The following is a 23039-nucleotide window of genomic DNA, read 5'->3' as shown; positions in this document are numbered from 1 at the left end:
TTGTAAGTTTGAATTGTATATGTATATATAGTGTATGGATATTAATTTAAAAGTATTTGTATTATTTTCATTTGGCACTAAACAGTGAGGTATAATTTGTGATACTCTTTTTTGGTTTTTGTTTTAGTGTATTGTGCTGGTTCTCTGTGTATAATAGCTGTTTTATTACTTTTATGCACACCCCTATGTGTTTCTCATTGCACAGTTAGCAAAAATGCTAAGAATATGTGACATGAAATAAAAAGAACACCATCATATTGTCCTAGAAACAGATGCAGTTGAAACCTTTAAAAATGTTTATATCATAACCAAATTTAGTAATTTAACTTTTTCCCCAGTTCCCCAGCCTTATATGAATACAGTTACTCCACAACAGCAGATTCCCCAGCAAGGCCTAGCCCCAAGGGCTCAATATGGACCTCAGTCTACCATCAGTGTTGGCCAGCCACCACAGCCAGTAGCTGTTCCTTATGAAAGTTATCAAACTCAACAGCAATACAGTCAACAACAACCAGCAGGAAAAGGATCAGCTATTGTTCACCAACCTCAGTTTCAACCAGGTGCTCCTCAGTATGACTCCACTCCACAACCTGGTCAAGCCTACCCACCACAACAATATACTACTTCTTACTCTCCTGGAACATCCCAACCACCTGGTGCTAATCCTTACTCTCGAGGACCTCAGAGTGGTTACCCCCGACCTGTACAAGCTTATCAACAAGGTTACCAGTAGTAAAAACTAAAGATTAAAACATTATGCAGGTTGTTGCTCTTTTGAGAGAAAAATGGTTAAAGTGATTATTTGTACACATTCAGATCATATGGATATGATGTTCAATATCTATTTCTGAATTAGATAGTGTAACTAAAACATATTCATAATTAAACTATACTAAAGAAGGAAGCCTTTTTTTTCTATGGTCATAAAGAACAATCTAGTAATCTATTTTTTGTTTAGTGGTATTCAGTATAAAAATGCATTATGTATTTCTTGCAAGAAATTCAATGATATTTTAAGTTGAGGTCTAATTTGTATCGGTCTTGTAGGCCAACTTAAGATTAGTATTCAAATATTGTGTTAAGCATGTTATGATATCAATGTACCTACTGATGTTTTATATCAGTACTGCTTTTGAACTGTATTAATAATGCTATTGTAAAATTTCAATTCCCGCGTCAAGGTTGTGTATAAAGAAGTAGCGAACTCTATAAAATATATTTAAATCAAAGCTAATTATCGGCAGTGCTTAAAACAGAAGAAAGCATAAAACACTAAAATATCTTGTTAAGCAGTTTTATCCCAAGGTGTTTTTTCTACTGTGGATTTGTACAGAAATGAAGAAAACACTGATCGGCTTCTTTTAGTGACACTTAAAGAATTAGTAGTGTTATTGTAGAAATAAGCATAAAAAAGAATACACACACATAAAAAAAAAGATAATTTTGACAAAAGCACTTGAACTGAATATTACTTTGTTACAATAGTTTTGAACATACTTTATTTCACCGAAACTAAATAATGTATCATCATCGGGTGTTTTTGAATAGTGTATGTAATGTTAAGGTGCTCACAACAGCCCCCAGTAGCAGAGCGATATGTCTGCGGACTTATAACGCTAAAATCTGGAGTTCGATTCCCCGTGGTGCACACCGCCGATAGCCCATTTTGTTTTTGCTCTAAAATAACGAAACCCAATCCTGCTAGCATGTAGGCTGAGTAAGTGAGGAATGTAGCAAAGTAAGTTTTAGCAAAAATGTTTGATAAGAGTATATGCAACTGACAATAATGTTAAGAATAACAAAGTAATATTGACAGTATTTTAAAAATGTTTGATTAGAGTATATGCAACTGACAATAATATTAAGAAGAACTAAATAATATTGACAGTATTTTAAAAATGTTTGATTAGAGTATATGCAACTGACAATAATGTTAAGAATAACTAAATAATATTGACAGTATTTTAAAAATGTTTGATAAGAGTATATGCAACTGACAATAATGTTAAGAATAACTAAATAATATTGACAGTATTTTGAAAGACAGTTTTATATTGAAAGTTATCTATAGTATAAAACTGAGTTTTACTGACAAAAATAGTAATTCTGGTCACTGATAAACTCTAGAAAGTACATTCTGAAAATGGAGTGCGTGGTGTTATGAATGGCCTTTTGAGATGATATTACATAGCAATGACATTACTTTTAAAATTAAGTTTTAAATGACATTTTATATTAACGATATAAGTTGAAAGTGAAGTTTGTCGTGTTACTTATAGTCTATTGAAAGGACAGTTTGTTTTAATGACATTAGTTTGAAAACGGAGTTTATCCTGTTACTTATAGTATTTTGATAGGACATTACGTATTAATGGCATTAGTTTGAAAATCGTTCTCATGTTAATTTTAGTATTTTGATAGGACATTACGTATTAATGACATTAGTTTTAAAATCGTTCTCATGTTAATTTTAGTATTTTGTTAGGACATTACGTATTAATGACATTAGTTTGAAAATCGTTGTTGTCTTATACAGTGCTTTGAAAGTACATTACGTGCTAATGATACAAGTTTGAAAATTTAGTTTTTCGTTTAGTATACTGATGTTCTTTTGATAGAACATTATGTATTAATGGCATTAGTTTGAAAGTGGATTGTAAATAATAAATGTATGTCTTCACATACTTCGTTTACTATCGAATAAGCGGTTATTGAATTGAAAATATAAATTAGAAATTTGACCACAAGATAATTCAGAAACTAGCATAGAGAATGAAATGGTGATTATTTGTAAAACATGACACAGCTTGACATTTAGTGGGTATTGTAAAACATGACACAGCTTGACATTTAGTGGGTATTCGTAAAACATGACACAGCTTGACATTTAGTGGGTATTGTAAAACATGACACAGCTTGACATTTAGTGGGTATTTGTAAAACATGACACAGCTTGACATTTATTCCCACAGTTGAAGAAAATGAAAATCATTATTCAGTCCAGAGTAGGTGGCGTGTCTACTGAGCTTAAAGACTGCTTTAGCAACATCATTGATACTGTCAAGAACAAATGGTCGCTGATAGGGATGAATATTCTGAAGAGCAAAGGTAAGAAATCGACAAGTGTCCTCTACATTAGGAGGAGGAAAAACTAAGTTTGATGAAGGCATTATTGGGTTAGGGGTGCTGATTGGAGCTATTGTGATGGCAAGTATTACAAACTGGAGGCAATTCCAACTGAGTCCATTCACAGGCGAAATATGGACCCCTGCAATGTAGTCAAACAGGTGAGTAGGTGCATTTGGATGAGAGTCGTAACACAAGCATTTTTGACAGAAGCTCAGCTCTCCCTCTCTCAAGAAACCACCACCACCTAACGACCTCCACTGCTTTCACTGTTAATCACTGAAAATAACATTATCTCTGAATTACTGAAGAATAAAATCACGGTTTACTGAGATATCAGGATTAAAAATGCTTTAGGTCTGACCTATCTGTCTTGCAAACTTTTTAAAAGTAGCGATGGTATTGACCACCTATTTCACCACGGTGCCTACATCTTGTGCCACAGTCATCGGGATGAACCTTCTCGAAGGCCTCCTCCTCAACCATTGCGCTTTAGTTTGGTAGCTCGAGGTAAAGAACTGAAATTACAAGATAAAGAGATAAAAGTAAAAAACAAATAAATAGAAGGTTATTTGAGTTGGTCATTGAATGGTTGATTTTCACATTAATTTTTCTTGTGTTTTTTCCCTTTGTTTTTATAATATTTTTCACTGTATCAAAATTAGCTGTAATTAATCATTAAGTTGCCTCTTTAATTGTAAAGATTTTCTGGGAGACCATGCTTCCAAAACCCCACCCATCTAATCTGTATTGTTTCCGCTTTTCTTGGTTTGGCTCACTTTCAACGTTGGCGTCTCCCACACAGTTGCTTCCGACTCCCATGTCTAACATAACATTAACTGAAAATAAAGCTCCAATTAACTACATTTTAATCAACATAACACATTAACTAAAAGCTAAATGCTGGAATTAGTTAAGCATTAACTAAGAGAAAAATATATTTACTATGACACGTGAATTAAAAGCTAAAAGTTTTACTGGAATGACTTCCTTGATTTTCGCGTAATATATCTTTTACTAATGTAGTCCTCTCGCGTTGATACTGTGGCCTCTTGTCCCGCTCCTGGATCAACAATACTAAGTTACTGGTTCTCCACTTTTAATTTATGAGCAGGTTAATTCAAGAAAATAATAATTCATAACATATGGAATTAAAATAAATAATTTAGTGTTAAAAAATCCTTACCACAATTCTGAATTGTTGTGACTTAAATGAAAATCGAAAAAAAAAATACATTTCTCCAACTTAATCCATTTCACACCGACACAACTGATTTTCAAACAGTTTGATAATATAAATCGTCTCAATCACGTTTATAGGGACTATGACTTGACTTTTATAGGTCTGCGATTCCTCGTGCGCTTGGATAGCTATTTGTTCTTCAGGTTATTGACCTTTGTGGGGTTATATTTCTTGATCTCTTGTTTACTCGTTTATTTTACATTAGTTATATGTTTGCTAATTTATTGTGCTGTGTGTTGGTCTCCATGCACTCCAGGCTATCCCCCACGGTAGAATGCTTAGGGGGTGACTGAGGTGATTCTCTTTTTTATCTTTTCGTCGCCGTCTCAAGTCATATTATTGACTTGACTTCCACTCCAAACTCTCTCGTTCGTCTCGTCATCACTGTGCTGATATGGACTCTTCCTACCACCACATCATCTACCACTCCAACTGTTATGCCTTCTGTCTTCCGGTGGGACAGCGGTAAGTTCACGGACTTACAACGCTAAAATACAGGGTTAGATTCTCCACGGTAACCATGGCACTGTGGCTTTGTTCTAAAACAAAGAAATTAACCTTTGCCTAGCCGTCCTCGGAAATATGTCCGTTTAGATAACTATTCTATTTCGCCAATTTTTGTGTTTCTCGTTTCCCACATGATTCCTCAACTTTACTTTATTCGGGCACTTTACCTAGAACTTATCTTATCAACTTATCCCGACCCGTAATGGAGTGATCGTCTAGGCTTACAACAATAAACTTTATAAATCCTTTGTCATCAAATGGGCCTGTTAAACCTGGGTCCAAACACCATCCTTCTTTTACAACTCGTTATGAGGTTACATATATTCGGAATACTAGTAAACTAACACAAAAATATTTGCTAAATACTATTAAAAAGAAACAATGAAAGATTTTCTTCGATCTACCACTTATAAACTTTCATATTGTAAACTTAATTTTTGTTTATGTACACTGCAGGACTCAATGTGATAAGCATGGGTTTGTTTTTGTACTATTTGTTGATAAGTTGATGTGATGACTGTTGACCAGTTCTCTTACATTCAACGTTCTCGTCATCAGTAAATACACAACATAGTTGTACACCTCTACAATTTTCACAAACTTTCCGTTAAGACCATTCGGAAGCTATACTATATTTTTTATAACTTTCATTAACAGTTGTGGTTTATGTGTTCCTTAAGGAAGCTATACTATATTTGTTGTAACTTTCATTAACCTAATAACTGCGGATGACGGATATTTCCGTCATTGAAGTTCTATGGCTCAGCTGCATATGACGGAAATATCCTTCAGTCGCACATATATAACTATAACTCTATGCAAATGACGATAATTACCGTTTTATTGTGATTGATGGCAACTCAGTTTTATCTGTGAGACAGAAAACGGCAACTGAGATGCTCCTGCAGCAGTTAACGGGTTAACAGTTGTGGTTTACCTATTTTAAAAGTCTTAAGAAATATAACTTTCTAAAAAAGTAATCCTATAAAAATATTATTAAATGGAATGAAAAAACATATAAAGTGTTAAATTGAAACATAAGAATTTTTTACTAACACATTATAAAAAAAAATTAGTATCATGTATTCTGTTTTCTTTGCAGGTTTCACTTCTATATGTTACTTTGTCACCTCCTACGAAACATTGTGTATGATATTAACATTCTTTGTGAAAATAGCTTTAATTTTAAGGGTGAGTGAGTACAATTATAAGGAAGAGAGAGTAACATTGTAAGGAAGAGAGAGTAACATTGTAAGTAAGGGAGAGTAACATTGTAAGAAAGAGAGAGTTATATTGTAAGTAAGGGAGAGTAACATTGTAAGGAAGAGAGAGGGTAACATTGTAAGGAAGAGAGAGTAACATTGTAAGTAAGGGAGAGTAACATTGTAAGGAAGAGAGAGTAACATTGTAAGGAAGAGAGAGGGTAACATTGTAAGTAAGGGAGAGTAACATTGTAAGGAAGAGAGAGTAACATTGTAAGGAAGAGAGAGGGTAACATTGTAAGTAAGGGAGAGTAACATTGTAAGGAAGAGAGAGTAACTTTGTGAGAAAGAGAGAGTAACATTGTAAGGAAGAGAGAGGGTAACATTGTAAGTAAGAGAGAGTAACATTATAAGGAAGAGAGAGAGGGTAACATTGTAAAGAAGAGAGAGTAACACTGTAAGGAAGAGAGAGGGTAACATTGTAAGTAAGAGAGGGTAACATTGTAAGTAAGAGAGAGTAACATTGTAAGTAAGTGAGGGTAACATTGTAAGGGAGAGAGAGTAACACTGTAAGGAAGAGAGAGGGTAACATTGTAAGGAAGAGAGAGTAACATTGTAAGGAAGAGAGAGGGTAACATTGTAAGGAAGAGAGAGGGTAACATTGTAAGGAAGAGAGAGTAACTTTGTGAGAAAGAGAGAGAGTAACATTGTAAGGGAAGAGAGAGTAACATTGTAAGTAAGAGAGAGTAACATTGTAAGAGAGAGAGAGTAACATTGTAAGGAAGAGAGAGAGAGGGTAACATTGTAAGGAAGAGAGAGTAACTTTGTGAGAAAGAGAGAGTAACATTGTAAGGGAGAGAGAGAGTAACATTGTAAGAGAGAGAGAGTAACATTGTAAGTAAGAGAGAGTAACACTGTAAGGGAGAGAGAACATAGTATTGTGTATGTTTGAAAGAGAGAAAGACTAGAATGACAATGAAAGTGTTACAATTTGAGGGGGTAGAGAGAGAGAAGAGAGTAGCAATGTGTGTGAGAATGAGTAACTTTAAGTGAAAAGAAAGAGAAACATGAAAAATATAACAACAAACATACCGAATATTCACAACTTATAAATATGTTATTATCTGAATAATCTAGTTTATGAAATGCGGGTAGGTCACATTTATGAATAGATCAATATAACATTTTTCATTTGGCCCTAGTTTCTTATATTATTTTAAGTTAATCATTTTAGATGGGTTACTGTTCTTCTGATACAAAAGATGTTATTTATTAAATTAGCAAGTATCTATACACCCAGAAACAGAGATAGACATGTATCACTCAGCTAATCAACTGGAGATTCATTATTGTTAGTAAGACACGGAACAGCTAAAATAACAGTTGTGGTTTATGTGTTCCTTAAGGAAGCTATACTATATTTTTATAACTTTCATTAACAGTTGTGGTTTATGTGTTCCTTAACGAAGCTATACTATATTTTTTATAACTTTCATTAACAGTTGTGGTTTATGTGTTCATTAAGGAAGCTATACTATATTTGTTGTAACTTTCATTAACAGTTGTGGTTTATGTGTTCCTTAAGGAAGCTATACTATAATTGTTGTAACTTTCATTAACAGTTGTGGTTTATGTGTTCCTTAAGGAAGCTATACTATATTTGTTGTAACTTTCATTAACAGTTGTGGTTTATGTGTTCCTTAAAATTCATCAGGTGGAAAACGAAGTTTTATAATAATGGAATGTACGAAAAGTGACCCAAAAAACGGCGCTAACTCGGTAACCCTTGGCCCGATTTTAATGACACTTGCTTTATTCTATTTCTATTCTCATTTTATTACAAATATGGTGCTAATGTGCGCCGTTTTTGCTGTAGTTAATTACAGACAAGCACACACACAAATAAACAAACAATCTCAGAGTTTTTGTAGTATATAGATAGATTATTTTGTATCTTCATAAACACTAGTTTTTGGTTTGACTATAAGTAAGTTACTGATACTATTTCGACACAGTTTAAATAGTAACATGTGTCGTCGTAATTTTGTTACAGATGCCATTCTTCTCTCATGTTACACTGTCGAGTGGCTTAATGAGTTTTCATTGGCAAAAAGATGTTTAGGGAGAACAGGAGAAAATTCAAGCATGTTATACTAACGTTAGGTTTTTCAAAGAAGTTCACTAGTTCAAGCTAACAGTTGGTGTTTATCTGTTCCTTAAGGAAGCTATACTATATTTTTTTATAACTTTCATTATAACACATTTTCATCTCATCATTTAATTTCTGTTGTGCATATATTGTTGTATAGAAGATATTTTAAAGTAATGTCACTAGAAAGAACAACAACAAATTGGACCTACAATGTCATTGACTATTTGCAAATAGTAACTATGGAGATGAGATAATAAAATAAAAATCAAGTCGAGAACAACAACAAAATTTTATAAACGAAAACTTCTCGCCGAGCATTGGCTATTATATTATTTCCCTGTCAATGTTCCCATCTTCATTAAAAGGTGTAAGATGACAAAAACAAGATCTTAAAGAATTTCTCAATAATGTGCTTGGTTATGGAAGGTAATTCAAAGAAAAATAAAGTGTTACTGTTTCTTATTTGTAGAAGGTTTAAGAGGAAAGACGACAACATAATGAACTAATTCATCACAATACCTGAAAACTCTGACTTCACTTTTTTGAAAAATGAAATTGCCTTTCCTTTTACTCCCGATCAACAATCAAATATCTTTTCTTGAATTATGAATAACACGAATGGATTGAACAATTGAATTAAGTTGTCTTAAAATAAACCTTCATTTCAGTGCAATATTGAAATTAGCTTGAATTCTTCTTAACCTCTGAATAGTGGGTGACCCAATGGGTCATGAGTTGTCTAGTAAAATTATAAATTTTTGATGCTGAAAATAAATATTACTTTTAGCCATTAATTATAAGTCAGAAAAAATAAATATAACATTCTGAGGTTTGTATTGGACATTACCCTTGTACCCACCCTTTTCACCAGTATTATCAGTAAGGTTGAGAAAAAGAATATAGGATTGTTGTGAAAAATTGGGATACTTATTACAGAATAAATTAATTCTTCAGATAAAAATAATTGTTATTAAATAAAGAGTATAGCATTGTTACAGAGAACAAGTATATCTGACTTTAGTACATTATTACTAAACAAACTAATCACACTGTAAAATAGTATGTTATTTGAGAAAATAAATTCACTCTGATTTTACAAAAAAAAGAAAAAAGAGTACAAAATTTACAATTTTGAAAGGAAACTTGATGATATCAGATTACCTCTTTGTAAAGATAAATATGATGGAAATTAAAGTATTATAAGAAACACGAAAGCACCATTAAATTTTTGATTATGAATGTTTCATTTTCTAATTCCATCATTATCATGAATAACTTGAAGTTAAAAAGAACACATTAAAACAATTAATATATTTATATTAACAGCTTGAAGAAATTAGAAATCTACATGCATGTTGAGAAATCAATAAATCAAACAAAAGAAGAAAGTGTTAAATTGCATGTTACAACAGCCAGACTTTTGTTTTCCCTCTTTAGTGTTTCCTACTACAGTTGGGCAATTAATTAATTAATTGACCATCTGTCCACAGCTTCAAACTGACCAATCCCACATCTGTAAATTTGTACATAATAATGTTTCTATAAGTGTTCTTACAGTTTTCATATTTCATTTGCGTACACTCTGCAACTCCCTAATGATTACTGAATATTTTTTTTTTGGTAAAAGTTTTTTTACCTCTTCTTTTCTAAACCCTAATACTAATTTTAGTGAAAACATCAATGTACTGTGAAATGAAAAGATAAAAAATAAATTGAATAATAACGATATTTTTTCTTCTGGAAGAATTACAGAATTTTTCAGAAAATTCCAAATTACTTACTTAACAGTTTTGATTTCTCAACTTTTCATATTCTGTAAATTTTATGGTTTTATTGGCATATTTTGAACCAGGAGCAGTAACTGTGATCTGGCAAAAGCAATAATAGGGGGGAACAGTGGGAGTCTACTAGCTATTTTTCTTTAAGATAATATAAACAGTAAGCTCACATTCTGCATCTAGTGAACTTGTAAAATTTTAGATGTGTTATTTTACTGAAGTTTTATTACACTAGGCTAAGAGGTTCCTAAATTAAATATTAGTATATGTAACACTTGTGTAATCGAGCTCAACAATAAATAAAATACAAGTATATGTAACACTTGTTGTGTAATCAAAGTCAACAATAAATAAAATATAAGTATGTGTAACACTTGTTGTGTAATTGTATTTTATTTATTGTTGAGCTCGAGTATATGTAATACTTGTTGTGTAATCGAGCTCAACAATAAATAAAATACAAATGTAACACTTGTTGCATAATTGAGGTCTATACTTGTATTTTATTTATTGTTTGTAACACTTGCTGTGTAATCGAGGTCAACAATAAATAAAATATAAGTATGTGTAACACTTGTTGTGTAATCGAGCTCAACAATAAATAAAATACAAGTATATGTAACACTTGATGTGTAATCGAGCTCAACAACAAATAAAATACAAGTAAATGTAACACTTGATATTCATTTAGATTGTATACAGCAAATGACATGAGAAGTTTTAACAATTGATATTCATTTAGATCGTATATAGTAAATGACATGAGAGGTTGTAACAGTTGATATTAATTTAGATCGTATAGAGCAAAGGACATGAGTGGTTTTAACAGTTGATACTTATTTAGATTGTATATAGCAAATGACATGAAAGGTTGTAACAGTTTATATTAATTTAGATCATACAGAGCAAATGACATGAGAAGTTGTAACAATTGATATTCATTTAGATCATATATAGCAAATGACATGAGACGTTGTAGCAGTTGATATTCATTTAGATCTTTATACAGCAAATGACATGAGAGGCTGCAGATATTCTATTTAATCAGTTACTAAAGATCAACGTAATTAAATTTAAAAAATCTAAAACTTAACATATAATAGGTTAAATATTGCATTACTTCTCCCAAACTTGTCTTCTTGAAGGGATGCACTAGTCACTAAGCTGTTACACTATGGTTGTCAGGGCAACATTATTATATACCATAGTTCTAGTGTTGGTAGGAATTGGATTAGTACTTGAAAATAATGAAAACAAAGTACAACTAGATATCTAAATTTATTATTAAAACATAAGTATAGCTACAGGCCATGTTAGATTGTAATAGTATTCAGTTATTTTTTTATCATAAATAACTATCAAACGTATTAAATGTTTAGATATTTTTTGAGTACTACTTGTAATTTTTGAGCGGTATTTTGAAAACTTTTTAAACATTTTGGTGAGAAATTCCAGGAGGTCTGTAAGTAATCAATATACTAAATTAATGCTACACTAATGATTACTCCAAAAAAAGGAAATACAAAAAATAAGCATCATTATGGCTAGTTGTGTAAACAACAATCATTAGGCAACACCCACACCATCAGCCAACAGGAGTATTAGCTTTTATGTTGTGCTTGAGTTGTGATGCTGATATGGTGTGTTTCATTTATGGCTACTAAGGCTATCTGTCCTTGTCCCAAGTTTTAAACTGCTAACCAGTTTATATTTATGAATGACCTATTATAATCTGTCCTAGGGGTTAAGGTGGTGCCTCATGAATTGAGAGACCCATTGTATCCAAATATGTTTGCCCTTTAAGCCATAGGGGCAATTTAATGTCACAGTCAATCCCTCTATTCTTTTGTTAAACCTTAGCTCAAAGTTGGTGATGAGTGCTGCAAGCCGTTTCTTTGTTCACACTTCAATATTAGAGATGGTAACAGATAGCCTAGGTAGCTTTGCATAACTGAAAAAAAATTGAAACAAACAAAACATTTTTATAGCTAAAAAAACAATTGTGTGTGGTAACATTAGGAATCAAACCTTTGGCCCTCAATTGATAAGGCAACCACTCTAATTGCCAGACATGTCCAGCCCAAAGCTGAACAAATTTGAATTAACCAAAACAAAATAATAATAAAAATCATAATTCCAATATTTAATTAATTGGATAGTTGGAATAACCAAAAGCAGTAATAATCAGAGACACTAACATCAATTAGTTCATTATTTTTTGCTACTTTAATAGATTTAATTGTAATTTTGGTGAATCCATTATTAGACATCAAATAAATCAATTTAACTGATGCTCATATATAAGTAACTTATATCGTATAATTGCTCAGCTCAATGAGTCCCAATACTGATAATAAAATCCAGCAATAAAGTTTGAAAGTAAAAAAAAAATCTCCCACAGTTCTTAATTAAACCAGGCAAGTACCAACATTTCCACGATTGAAGATGCCTAGTAATAAATGTTCTTAAATAAACCTGGTAAGTACCAACATTTCCACTACTGAAGATGCCTAGTAATACAAGTTCTTAAATAAACTTGGTAAGTACCAACATTTCCACTACTGAAGATGCCTAGTAATACAAGTTCTTAAATACACCTGGTAAGTACCAAAATTTCCACTACTGAAGATGACTAGTAATAAAAGTTCTTAAATACACCTGGTAAGTACCAACATTTCCACTACTGAAGATGCCTAGTAATAAAAGTTCTTAAATACACCTGGTAAGTACCAACATTTCCACTACTGAAGATGACTTAGTGGAAATGTTGGTACTTACCAGGTGTATTTAAGAACTTTTATTACTCTGAAGATGCCTGGTAATAAAAGTTCTTAAATAAATCTGGTAAGTACCAATGTTTCCACTACTGAAGATGCCTAGTAATAAAAGTTCTTAAGTACACATGGTAAGTATCAACATTTCCACTATTGAAGATGCCTAGTAATACAAGTTCTTAAATACACCTGGTAAATTAATCCTGGTAAGTACTAACATTTCCACTATTGAAGATGCCTAGTAATACAAGTTCTTAAATAAACCTGGTAAGTATCAACATTTCCACTATTGAAGATGCCTAGTAATAAAAGTTCTTAAGTACACATGGTAAGTATCAACATTTCCACTATTGAAGATGCCTAGTAATACAAGTTCTTAAATAAACCTGGTAAGTTCCAACATTTCCACTATTGAAGATGAACAGTAATAAAAGTTCTTAAATACACCTGGTAAGTACCAACATTTCCACTACTGAAGATGACTAGTAATAAAAGTTCTTAAATAAATCTGGTAAGTACCAACATTTCCACTACTGAAGATGACTAGTAATAAAAGTTCTTAAATAAATCTGGTAAGTACCAATGTTTCCACCACTGAAGATGCCTAGTAATAAAAGTTCTTAAATACACATGGTAAGTTCCAACATTTCCACTATTGAATAAGATGCCTAGTAAGAAAAATTCTTGAATGACTATTCCTGAAAATCTTACAAAATACTCTATAACTGTTGTGATTAGCATGGTTATCAATAGATGGTGTGAAATTAAGCTCCCAAATGTACATTCCTCTTAGGAATGTAACCTGTTTTATTAATAATCCTGAAGAGAACTTCTCTACAATAGGCCTAAACCTATCATGTAAAGATTCCATATCCAGTCTTGTTATTGCTTTCAAGAAGGATATTGAAAATATTTTTATATTACTAATACTTTTGGAAGTGTAAAATTAAAAGTTGCAATAGCAATATGATCAAAGTTACAAAGCTGACAATTTGATGCAGTTATTAATTTCTTTAGGCTTTAGAATGTTTCCAAAGCATAGCTATACCTAACCTATCAGTAAAATGTTAACTGATTAGGCTTAAATGATGTAAAATTATTATGTTATCTTTCTATAACCATTCTTCTTACTTATTTTTTATTCTCTAGTATTATCTCAGTGGTCTTTAAAAATTTGTTTTAACTCGTAACAACAAAATGGTTACATCAAAGATTGTGCGTGGAATACCATACAGAATCATCTTTTCTTTTGGTAATTAAAGATTTAGTCATTATTTAGTCATCAAATATTTACAGATAAAGAGATTTTTCTAAAGAAGTCAATAAAACGTAAAATACTACAATAAAAATGTATAACAATACAGAGGGCATTCCACAATTATATATTAACAAGTTCTGAACATATTATTTACTGTATCTAAATCTTCCGGTAGAAGCCTACTGTCTGTTTTACTGGCCTCTTTCTCTTCTGAAACACTTCACCATCTCTTCTGTTGTGAGAGGTGGGAGAAATGATCAGAAGAAAAATGGCACTTTCAATATTAAAAGTTTAAAAAATGTTGTAAATGTGAGAGTATGTTTATAATTTTTGTAATAAATTATTAAATTTATTTGAAGAACAGTCATTACAGCTGATGCTACAATAAAAGGGATATAGTTATTTTTCATTCACTGAAGAAATTAATAAAATTGTTTTAAGAACTTATAAGAATGCTACTATTATCTTAGGAGATAATAAAGAAGCCTTCATGATCTTGAGATGTTATTGTAAAGAAATTTTAATATCCTGCATTAAAACAAAAAAAAGGCAAGAATATGGTAAAGAATGTGAAGATCCTATGTGGATCTTGAGAAATATTTTTGTTATTGGTAAAAAATGCAACAATTTAATCTTTAATCGGCTATAGCCTAAACGATATTATAAGTAATCTACAAATTTTTATCATTAGTTAAAATATTTTAACACTCTCTTCTTAGAAAGTTGACATTTTTCTAATCTGAAAATGCATTTCTGATAGATACTCACCTCCATACACAAAATAACTATATCCCTCACATGTCTGCCTATGAGATTTGCATGCCTTGAGCTAACTCCCACTTAAAATTCACTTGTTTACCATGAATTGCACTGGTGCATGATGAGATCATGCCCTCCATCAATAGAAGGGTAACATAACCTCCATGCGCAGTAATTCCTCTTAAGCAGTTGCACTTGAAATAACTTCATTCTTAGTCAAGGCAAGAAGAAAGTGCACCAGAAATGGGTAAGTCGGGTGGGAATGTGTGTAGTTGTGAGTATCTACCAGAAATACATTTTATGATTAGGAAAATGTTAAGTTCCAAGATGGTACCTCACCTCCACACACATAATAGCTAGAATAACACATTGAACTGGTGGAGTTGGCCAGTGCAAAATGAACCATGGATGAGTTCCCTTCTGAAAGTGTCTAAAGGGAAAGCCGATGGAGTATGATATCCGATGACAAGGGTTCCATGGTAGACCACATCTCGACTCTACCGGGATATACTCTTCACCCAGAACATAAAGGGGAGAGAAACAAATAAGCCTCAAGTACATAACCATCCAAGCACTTGCACAAAAGTGTTCAGTGAGCCACTGAGTGTAGTGTGGTTAGGGCATGATCAGACTGTACACCTACACTCAACTGGACAGACTCACACTGCAGGAAGAGGGGTGACTACACTGACAGAGTCACCATCACCCTACTTCCCACCATATAGTGCTAAGCCCAATCAGTGGGGAACTCTTAAAGGTTCACCACCCCAGCAGCTAGGAACTGGTAAGTGGGACTGGTCTCCCATGCTCCACCTGCATTTGGGAGACCAAGAGATGTGCCCAGATCCTCATCAGATATCTACGAGAAAGGTTTTTTACTGTTGAAAGTGCAATGAGTGACCACAAAACCCTATTTTGAAAAGCTGGCAAGCACAAGCCAAAGTAGGTAGTCACTTTTCTGGTATGGTATGGATTGGACAATTGAGTAATTTTCATTGTATAGAAAATTACTCAACTGCCCAATCCATACTGTACCAGAAAAGTGGTAGAGCAAGGGCAAATGGTCTAAGTGCTTTCTGATGTGGATTTTGTGAAATAAGCATACCCTGGGAGGCAACATCAGTCACCTGGAAGGACCCTGGTAAATGGAAAGGGAGAGAAAAAGAAACATACTTACCCATCTCAAAGAAGTTGCATTGACTGAAGAATGGCAACTGGAAGGGGACAAAATTGCCTGATGATTAAAATAATGAGCAACAAATGTGAGGAGTTGTCCACATGCCTACCTGGAAGATCTGATCCAAAGGCTAGCAAAAATGAGACAGGTGACTCATCTGGTGCAAAGAAATATAAAAGATCCTGCAAATATTAATATCTGGGGAAGAGTACATCAACTGGAGGAACTGATAGACCCAACTGTTAGTGTAGAAGATGAGAGGTCCTAAAGTAGAAACAGATGATGGCAGAGACCCTAAAAGGGAGAAGTTCATGCCAATTAACACTGAACAGTCCAAATTGGACGTAGAACCAGTCCAGGTCTGAATGAGCACAGAAATGAGAAATAGAAGAAAAGAAGAGACAGGAGAGAAAGAACAGTCACCTCCCGAGTGGCTGAAGTCTTAGGAAGAAAGGACTAGTTCAGATAGAGGAGTGGATAAGTGCAATGGAACAGGGTGGGAGAAGCATCAAGTGCATAGATATCTAGATGTCAGTGACCACAGACAAGAAGTTTTAAGAGAAAAGTGATATAAAGAGCAAGAAGCCACAGGCTCAAATGGGACATGTGTGTGTGTGCAACACCACATTAAAGTCCCAGTCAGACATGGGAGTCAGTGAAGAAGGAAGGATCAGAATAGAGTATAGAGGACAGAGGAAGAAAACAACCTATGGTAATAGGAAAGGCTTGCTAACCAGTGATGATGGAGACAGATAAACCATGGTTGAACAACTGAGCAAAAAGGCAGAAAGGTGTGTCACAGTAGGATGGCCAGGAGGAAGGGAGCAGTAGATGGCAAATGACAAATTCAGACACTTCAGTTGAGAAACAAAGTGGAAGGATGACAGGAATGGGATAAGAAGAACATAGCTCTAAGGGCAATGGACCAGACAAATCATGCACATGATGATACCCCTGGATGATAAACTGACGTATGAGGTTGCAACAATAGAAGGTATACTGCATAGAGGAAAAAGGAGTTCGGACATCAACTGAAGAAGTAGAGGGCTGAGTTCACCAAAGAGGCACCACCTAGAGGAATAAGAAGTGTTGCACATCAAGATGAGGTCCCAAGGGAGGAGTCAAAGAGGAGGATAGACATATAGAAAAAGGTGAGACCAAACATGGCTAAGAGCATTAACAGCCAGAGCTGAAGGATGAAGAACAGGGCCAGAAGCTTAGAGTTGAGAGTAGTGGCAAAGGCATCTATGAGGGGTGAGCACACCCAACAAAAATCTGAGAATGGAGAGACCACTCCATTGACAGAACATGGTCTGGTTGAGAGAAGCCAGGTTCAAAGCCCCTGGCACATGACAAGCTATGAAACAAACCTGATAGGAATGAGCTTAGAAGAGGAGATCCAATGCTCAAGAGCAAAGAATCCTGGAGCAGGTGGCCCTTTGAGAGTTGATATAAGAAACTGTGGAATTGTTGGAGTAAATCATGACCAACTAATCCACTACAAGAGGATGGAAATGGGAATTTGGCTGACATGAGAAATTCAAGCACATTGATGTGGAATGAGCTCTCCTCCTGTATCCAAATGACATATATCATATTTTTGTTTAAGATATGTGCCCTAACTTAAAAGGGGAGTATTTGTGAGGAGATGGAGATCCAGTCAGTGGGTGGTAAGGGAATGCCAATTGTGGTATTGGTATGGTCTAGCCACCAAGAAAGATGCTTGAGAAGAAGAGGACAATAGATCCTAAGAAAGTTTTCATTGGTTTCACAAGATCCACTGGAGGAGGCATGTGTGCACTCTCCAAGGGAACAAGTGTTCTAGGGAAGTCAAAGTCACTGAAAGTGAAAGAACCTCTCATGCAGGATGAAATTAAGAAGTGCAAACTTGTTGATCATACATTCCATAAACTGTAGGAAAAAAGGTGAAGACTGAGCCCAAATGAAATAAAAGTTAAATAAAATGCCCATATATATTAAATACTGTGTTGGAATGAAAAAATATTTGGAAAGTTTGACAAGGCATCCCAATTAAGCAGCCTTCTGCATAAGAGCGGTGTGAGAGAAAGACACCTTCCAAGAAGAGGCAAGCAGAGGCCAATCATCCATGTATAAGTGTAATTCTAGCCACAGATTAAAGACATAATGGGCCAAGGCTATGCTGAAGGAAAGAGCATGGAATTGAAAGACTTGATTCCAATGGATAAAACGTATAAAATGTCTGGATGACAGAGCAATCAGGATATGTAGGAAAGTGTCCAACTTATCAACCACGATTGTTCACAAACCAGGTGAAAAAAACTATCAGAGACAATAATTTCTTTATCCAGAAACATGGAACGACCAGAAACCAGTTGGGAGACAATAGGTAGATAACCAGATGCTAGTCCCAAGTTTTCTTGGGGATCACAAAGAGGTAAGAGTAAAAACCTACAGAAGGGGTTTTAACCACCTCAAGAGCATTTTTGGTCAGAATAATATTGGAGACCATTTCCTTGAGACATTGAACATACACAAGGTTAGAGGGAGGAGAAAAGGAAATGGAGAGAGAGAGAGAAACCATGGGTAAGAACTTGAAGAACCTATCTGTCAGAAGAAAACTGAGACCAAAGGTTGTGGAAGTGAGACAGATGGGCACCCACTGAGCCTGTCCCAACTGGATAGTCACTGGTGAAACAAGCAATGAATCTGACATCAGGAAATGGGAAGGCTAGAATGCAAAGGGCAGGAGCAGACTGATCTGGTCAAGAGGCGAGGTTGAAAAAGATGAGAAACTAGAGATGATAACAAGGACTCATGGTGGGCTGCTTAAGCCCAGCTCTCCAGTAAATCAGGGATACCAAAAAAAAACAGTTAACTCCCGTGGGACATAATGAAGTACCTCAGACATAAGGTGGAGGGAGGCGAGGTAACATAGGAGGGTGGTGAGAAAAAGATGAAGACATGAAAACTGGTCACTAGAGTGTGAATTAGAAGGCAAGGGATTCACTCCCCAAACAGGCAAAAGATTCCAGAGACTGGAAATCTATAAAAAAGAAACGAAAAATGGTTTTAAGCCAGGAAGAAAGGGAAAGAGGACAAGGCATGTGGTTACAAGTGTAGAGCAATTCGTGAATGGAATCAGCATGACCCTAATATCAGGCAAAGGAGGAGACAAAGTAATGCCAAGAATTGGTTTCATCAAGTAAGAACTAGAAAGAATCAAAAGACAGAGGTGAAAGAACACACTTGAGAGATCACTTCCTTAAAGAGATTGGAAAGATGAGGATTTTCCTCAACCAGTACCCAAAGCAAAACCAGGTGGGGGAGAACAGTTGGTCAAATTCACCATCCTCCTTGTCATTCTCAAATGAAGGTAAAGGGACACTGGCCAAAGGGATGAGAGGAGGAGGCCCAGTATGGATGAATGAATCCACAGCACAATGTGCAATAGCTGTAACATATTCAACAATCAACAATCCTTCAGAAGACAAAGTAGAAACAGGTTCTGTGTTTGTAGCTTCCTCATACTCACAGGACAAAGTCACAGTTACTTGTTAATTCATAATCAGGCAGGCTGTAGCACTGCCTATGTAGGGATGAATTAAATATCTCCTCAATAGGTCATCAGAACTTTACAATATTATACAGTGTTTCCTTTTATAACAATATATATGTAATGACTGAATCACAAATTCTGGGAATGTCTGTAAATATCATATCAAAAAGTTTGAATTTCTTGTTGCTCTTTCTTCTGCTCCTTTTTTTATTACATGATAACTCAAAAGTCAAAACAAAGATGTCAACCAATTTCACTGAGGTGACATAGTTTCATAGGGAGTAGCCACTTTTATAAGTATTATTAATAACCAGTAGTAATTAAAAAAAAAATCATAATTCTGGTTTAAATGATGTTATCATTACCCCTTGATGTTCCCTTTGATGTTCCTACAAAAAGCTTTCAGTACAGTGTGAAACAGGAATTACCAGCCAATAATAGATAAACAATAAATATTATAGTTGGAACCTCACTGTATTTAGAACTTGGTTATAAATACAATCTTCCTATGTCTATTGAAACACTGCATTAAAAAACAACAACAAGCAAACAAGTAAAGAAAACCTTTTCAAAAAAGAAAGTAAATGTAGGGATGGATAATATCAATCCTTCAAAAATAAGGCAAACAAGATAGTAGGGATGACATTTACATCATTCTTATATAATAGCACAGGCAAGAATTAACATATAGCAATATATATAACTATTCAATCACAACCGAGTTAAATTTATCCTATTTTTGTCTGTCAATATTCTACAACACTTTGTGCCTGTGCTGTTATGTAGGGATGATGCAAATACCATCCTTACTATCTTGTTTGCATTGTTTTTGAAGGATTGATATTAGCCATACCCATATTTACTTCCTTTTCTGAAAAGTTTTTTTTTACTTTAATTCAACACTTTTGAAACAAAAGCTAAGGTATAACAAAACCTAAGTTTCTTTGTACAAATCTCAGTAAACTAAAAAACCAACATATCTGTACAAGGAAAAAAAGTTATTTCAAGTGCAAGTGTTTAAGGAGAGTTACTGTGCATGGAGGATGTATTGCCATCCTGAGAGTTACTGTGCATGGAGGATGTCTCACCATCCTGAGAGTTACTGTGCATGGAGGTTGTATCACCAGACACGAGGGATATAGTTTTCCTGTGTTCGAGGGTGAGGTATTTTAGAATATTAAAGGAAAAAAGGTGAACCTGCATTAAGACTACAATATAAGACATAAAAGATCTTTCAATGATTCATTCTTTATCTCTTAAAATATTTTAAGATGCATCATTTAAAGCAAATTCAGTAAAATTATATCATTCTTTCAAGACTATAAATTATCATTAAAGTTCTGTTCCATTTCTTATCAATTTAAATGTCATACGGGGTAATTGAATATACATAATTTACACAATCACCTTAAGGATCTTGGGAAATTCAAGATAACATTTCAGTAAGATCATAATGCCATTTTGTACAAAATGGTTAACTGATCCGTCACTTCAATTAGTGTATTCAACATGGCTCTAAGTAATTGAAATGATCTGTCATTAAACCTCATCATTAGAAAAAAATATTTTTGTGACATTCTACATTGTTTCAGAAAAATAACTATAACTCTATGTTTTCTTAAACATTGTCCAAATTAACTTACTTATTTAGAATAAAATTTGATGCAAATAACATGAACAGGCTGAACTCATTTCCTTGACAAGTAAATCCTTTCCTAGCAATTTCATAAGCTAAACGTCCTAAGCCAGCACCAGGAACTAAGATCTGTATGTCTCGAGGATTGCTGTAAAGTAAGAATGTCCCTTTAAAACTAAAACCATCTAAGATCTTACAACCTTCTCATTATTACCATTTGAAAACAATATAGTTTTAAGAAAGTAAACTTCAGTTTAGATGAACTCAACTGAAAGTCCAAAATCTTGTTATGAGTATCAAGTAGAAGAAACAACTCGTATTTTGTCTCCTGTCAAGACAAACATATACATTTATGTACTACTAAACAAACATGAACCCTAAAATAATTAAGGATGTAACCATCTAACCAAGTGCCAAAATAATATCAAATAGAGAGAAATTCTGCATTAATGCAATGGCTGAAGAAAAGCTTAAATGAAATTACAATACTTAAACTATGATATGACAAATTGCCAGCTACTAATTAATCAGTCAATTATTTTGAATTTTCCTGATCATAAAATCAGCTGGATATCAGACAAAGTAATATACAAAACTGGAAATTACATTACAGGAAAACATTTAAAAGGTTCATTAATCCAAAGGTTCACAGAAGGTGAATTATGTTTGATGGCAGAAAGGAGTTTAACTGTAGCCATTGACAGTATACTCTGTGTATCTGATAATAAGTAAGTTTTAAAGTAAAGTTTATAACTTAGTTATATGAAGGAAAAAAAAATGTACGAACAATGTATTATTTTTCAACATTAATTATGAAGCCTGTTTACAAATCCTAATGTTAAATGCATACATCTGTACCCTATGAATGTGTTTTCAATAAAGGTAATTCACTATGGTGAAAATATATACCAGGAGTTTGCCTGAAATACCTTTTTTGCTTATTTTATAATTAAAAAAATTAGGATTCCCATAAATTTCAACAAATTTGCATATAACAATTTTTAAGATTTTTCAGTTGCATTAAGCAATGATATATTTAATATTACATGCCAATGCAAAATATAATATAAAACTAGTTAAACCTAAATATTAAATATAAAACAACAAAAACTAAGCATCTGAAGTGTTAATATTTCATTAGTTCCTAACCACAGTTGGCAATTGTGAATTTCTGAACATTATTTCTTACTACAGGAATTTATTGACTGGCTCAAATTTACAAGACACTATCATGGTTTACTGTATCTTTACAAACTGTAAATAATATTGTTTTCTGTAATATGATGTTCAAGATGTGTGGTAAATGGATTGGCACACATTCACAAGACACTATCATGAAGACATGGTTTACTGTATCTTTACAAACATCTAAATAATATTGTTTTCTGTAATATGATGTTCAAGATGTGTGATAAATTGATTGGCACATATTTACAAGACACTATCATGAAGACATTGTTTACTGTATCTTAACAAACATGTAAATAATACTGTGTTCTGTAATATGATGTTCAAGACGTGTGGTAGATTTTATAACACACTTTAAATGTTGATTAATTAAATAGATATATTTCAATAGACATAAAGCAAGCTTGAGAAGTGAATACTTTACACAAGTTTTGAAAATGTATGTTATATCTGTTATTCAGGTTATCCATCAACCACAACTAACACATAATCCTAACAAACCGGCATGTTGCTATGCATAACTATAAGCCACTGCTGTTCACTATACAATTATGCATAGGGATAATATATCATTACTTTTAAAATTAAAATTTTCACATATAAGAAATGAAACATATTATCATTATTGTTACAACATGTACCACACTTATTATGACTATTATTGTACAATATGTACCACACTTATTATGACTATTATTGTA

The 23039-nt window shown here is 33.5% G+C and overlaps 2 protein-coding genes across 2 annotated transcripts in view; one reads left to right on the top strand and one right to left on the bottom strand.

Moving 5' to 3' along the window:
- LOC106467633 (carnosine N-methyltransferase-like) overlaps positions 1-23039 on the bottom strand; it is a 61178-nt gene that overhangs the window by 8356 nt on the left and 29783 nt on the right. Inside the window, exon 4 of the mRNA XM_013927999.2 lies at positions 21158-21298. Within this exon, the coding sequence (XP_013783453.1) occupies positions 21158-21298 (141 nt within the window). The remainder of the gene's footprint in view (positions 1-21157; positions 21299-23039) is intronic.
- LOC111087811 (calcium-binding protein P-like) lies at positions 72-813 on the top strand. The gene has a single exon (XM_022395834.1). The coding sequence runs from the start codon at positions 353-355 to the stop codon at positions 731-733; it is 381 nt and encodes a 126-aa protein (XP_022251542.1). The 5' UTR covers positions 72-352; the 3' UTR covers positions 734-813.

This window comes from Limulus polyphemus, unplaced genomic scaffold (assembly GCF_000517525.1).
Source record: "Limulus polyphemus unplaced genomic scaffold, Limulus_polyphemus-2.1.2 Scaffold2686, whole genome shotgun sequence".
NCBI classification, from domain to species: domain Eukaryota; kingdom Metazoa; phylum Arthropoda; class Merostomata; order Xiphosura; family Limulidae; genus Limulus; species Limulus polyphemus.
The sequence above is the reverse complement of the archived record's forward strand: the minus strand, read 5'-3'. Positions and strand labels throughout refer to the sequence as shown.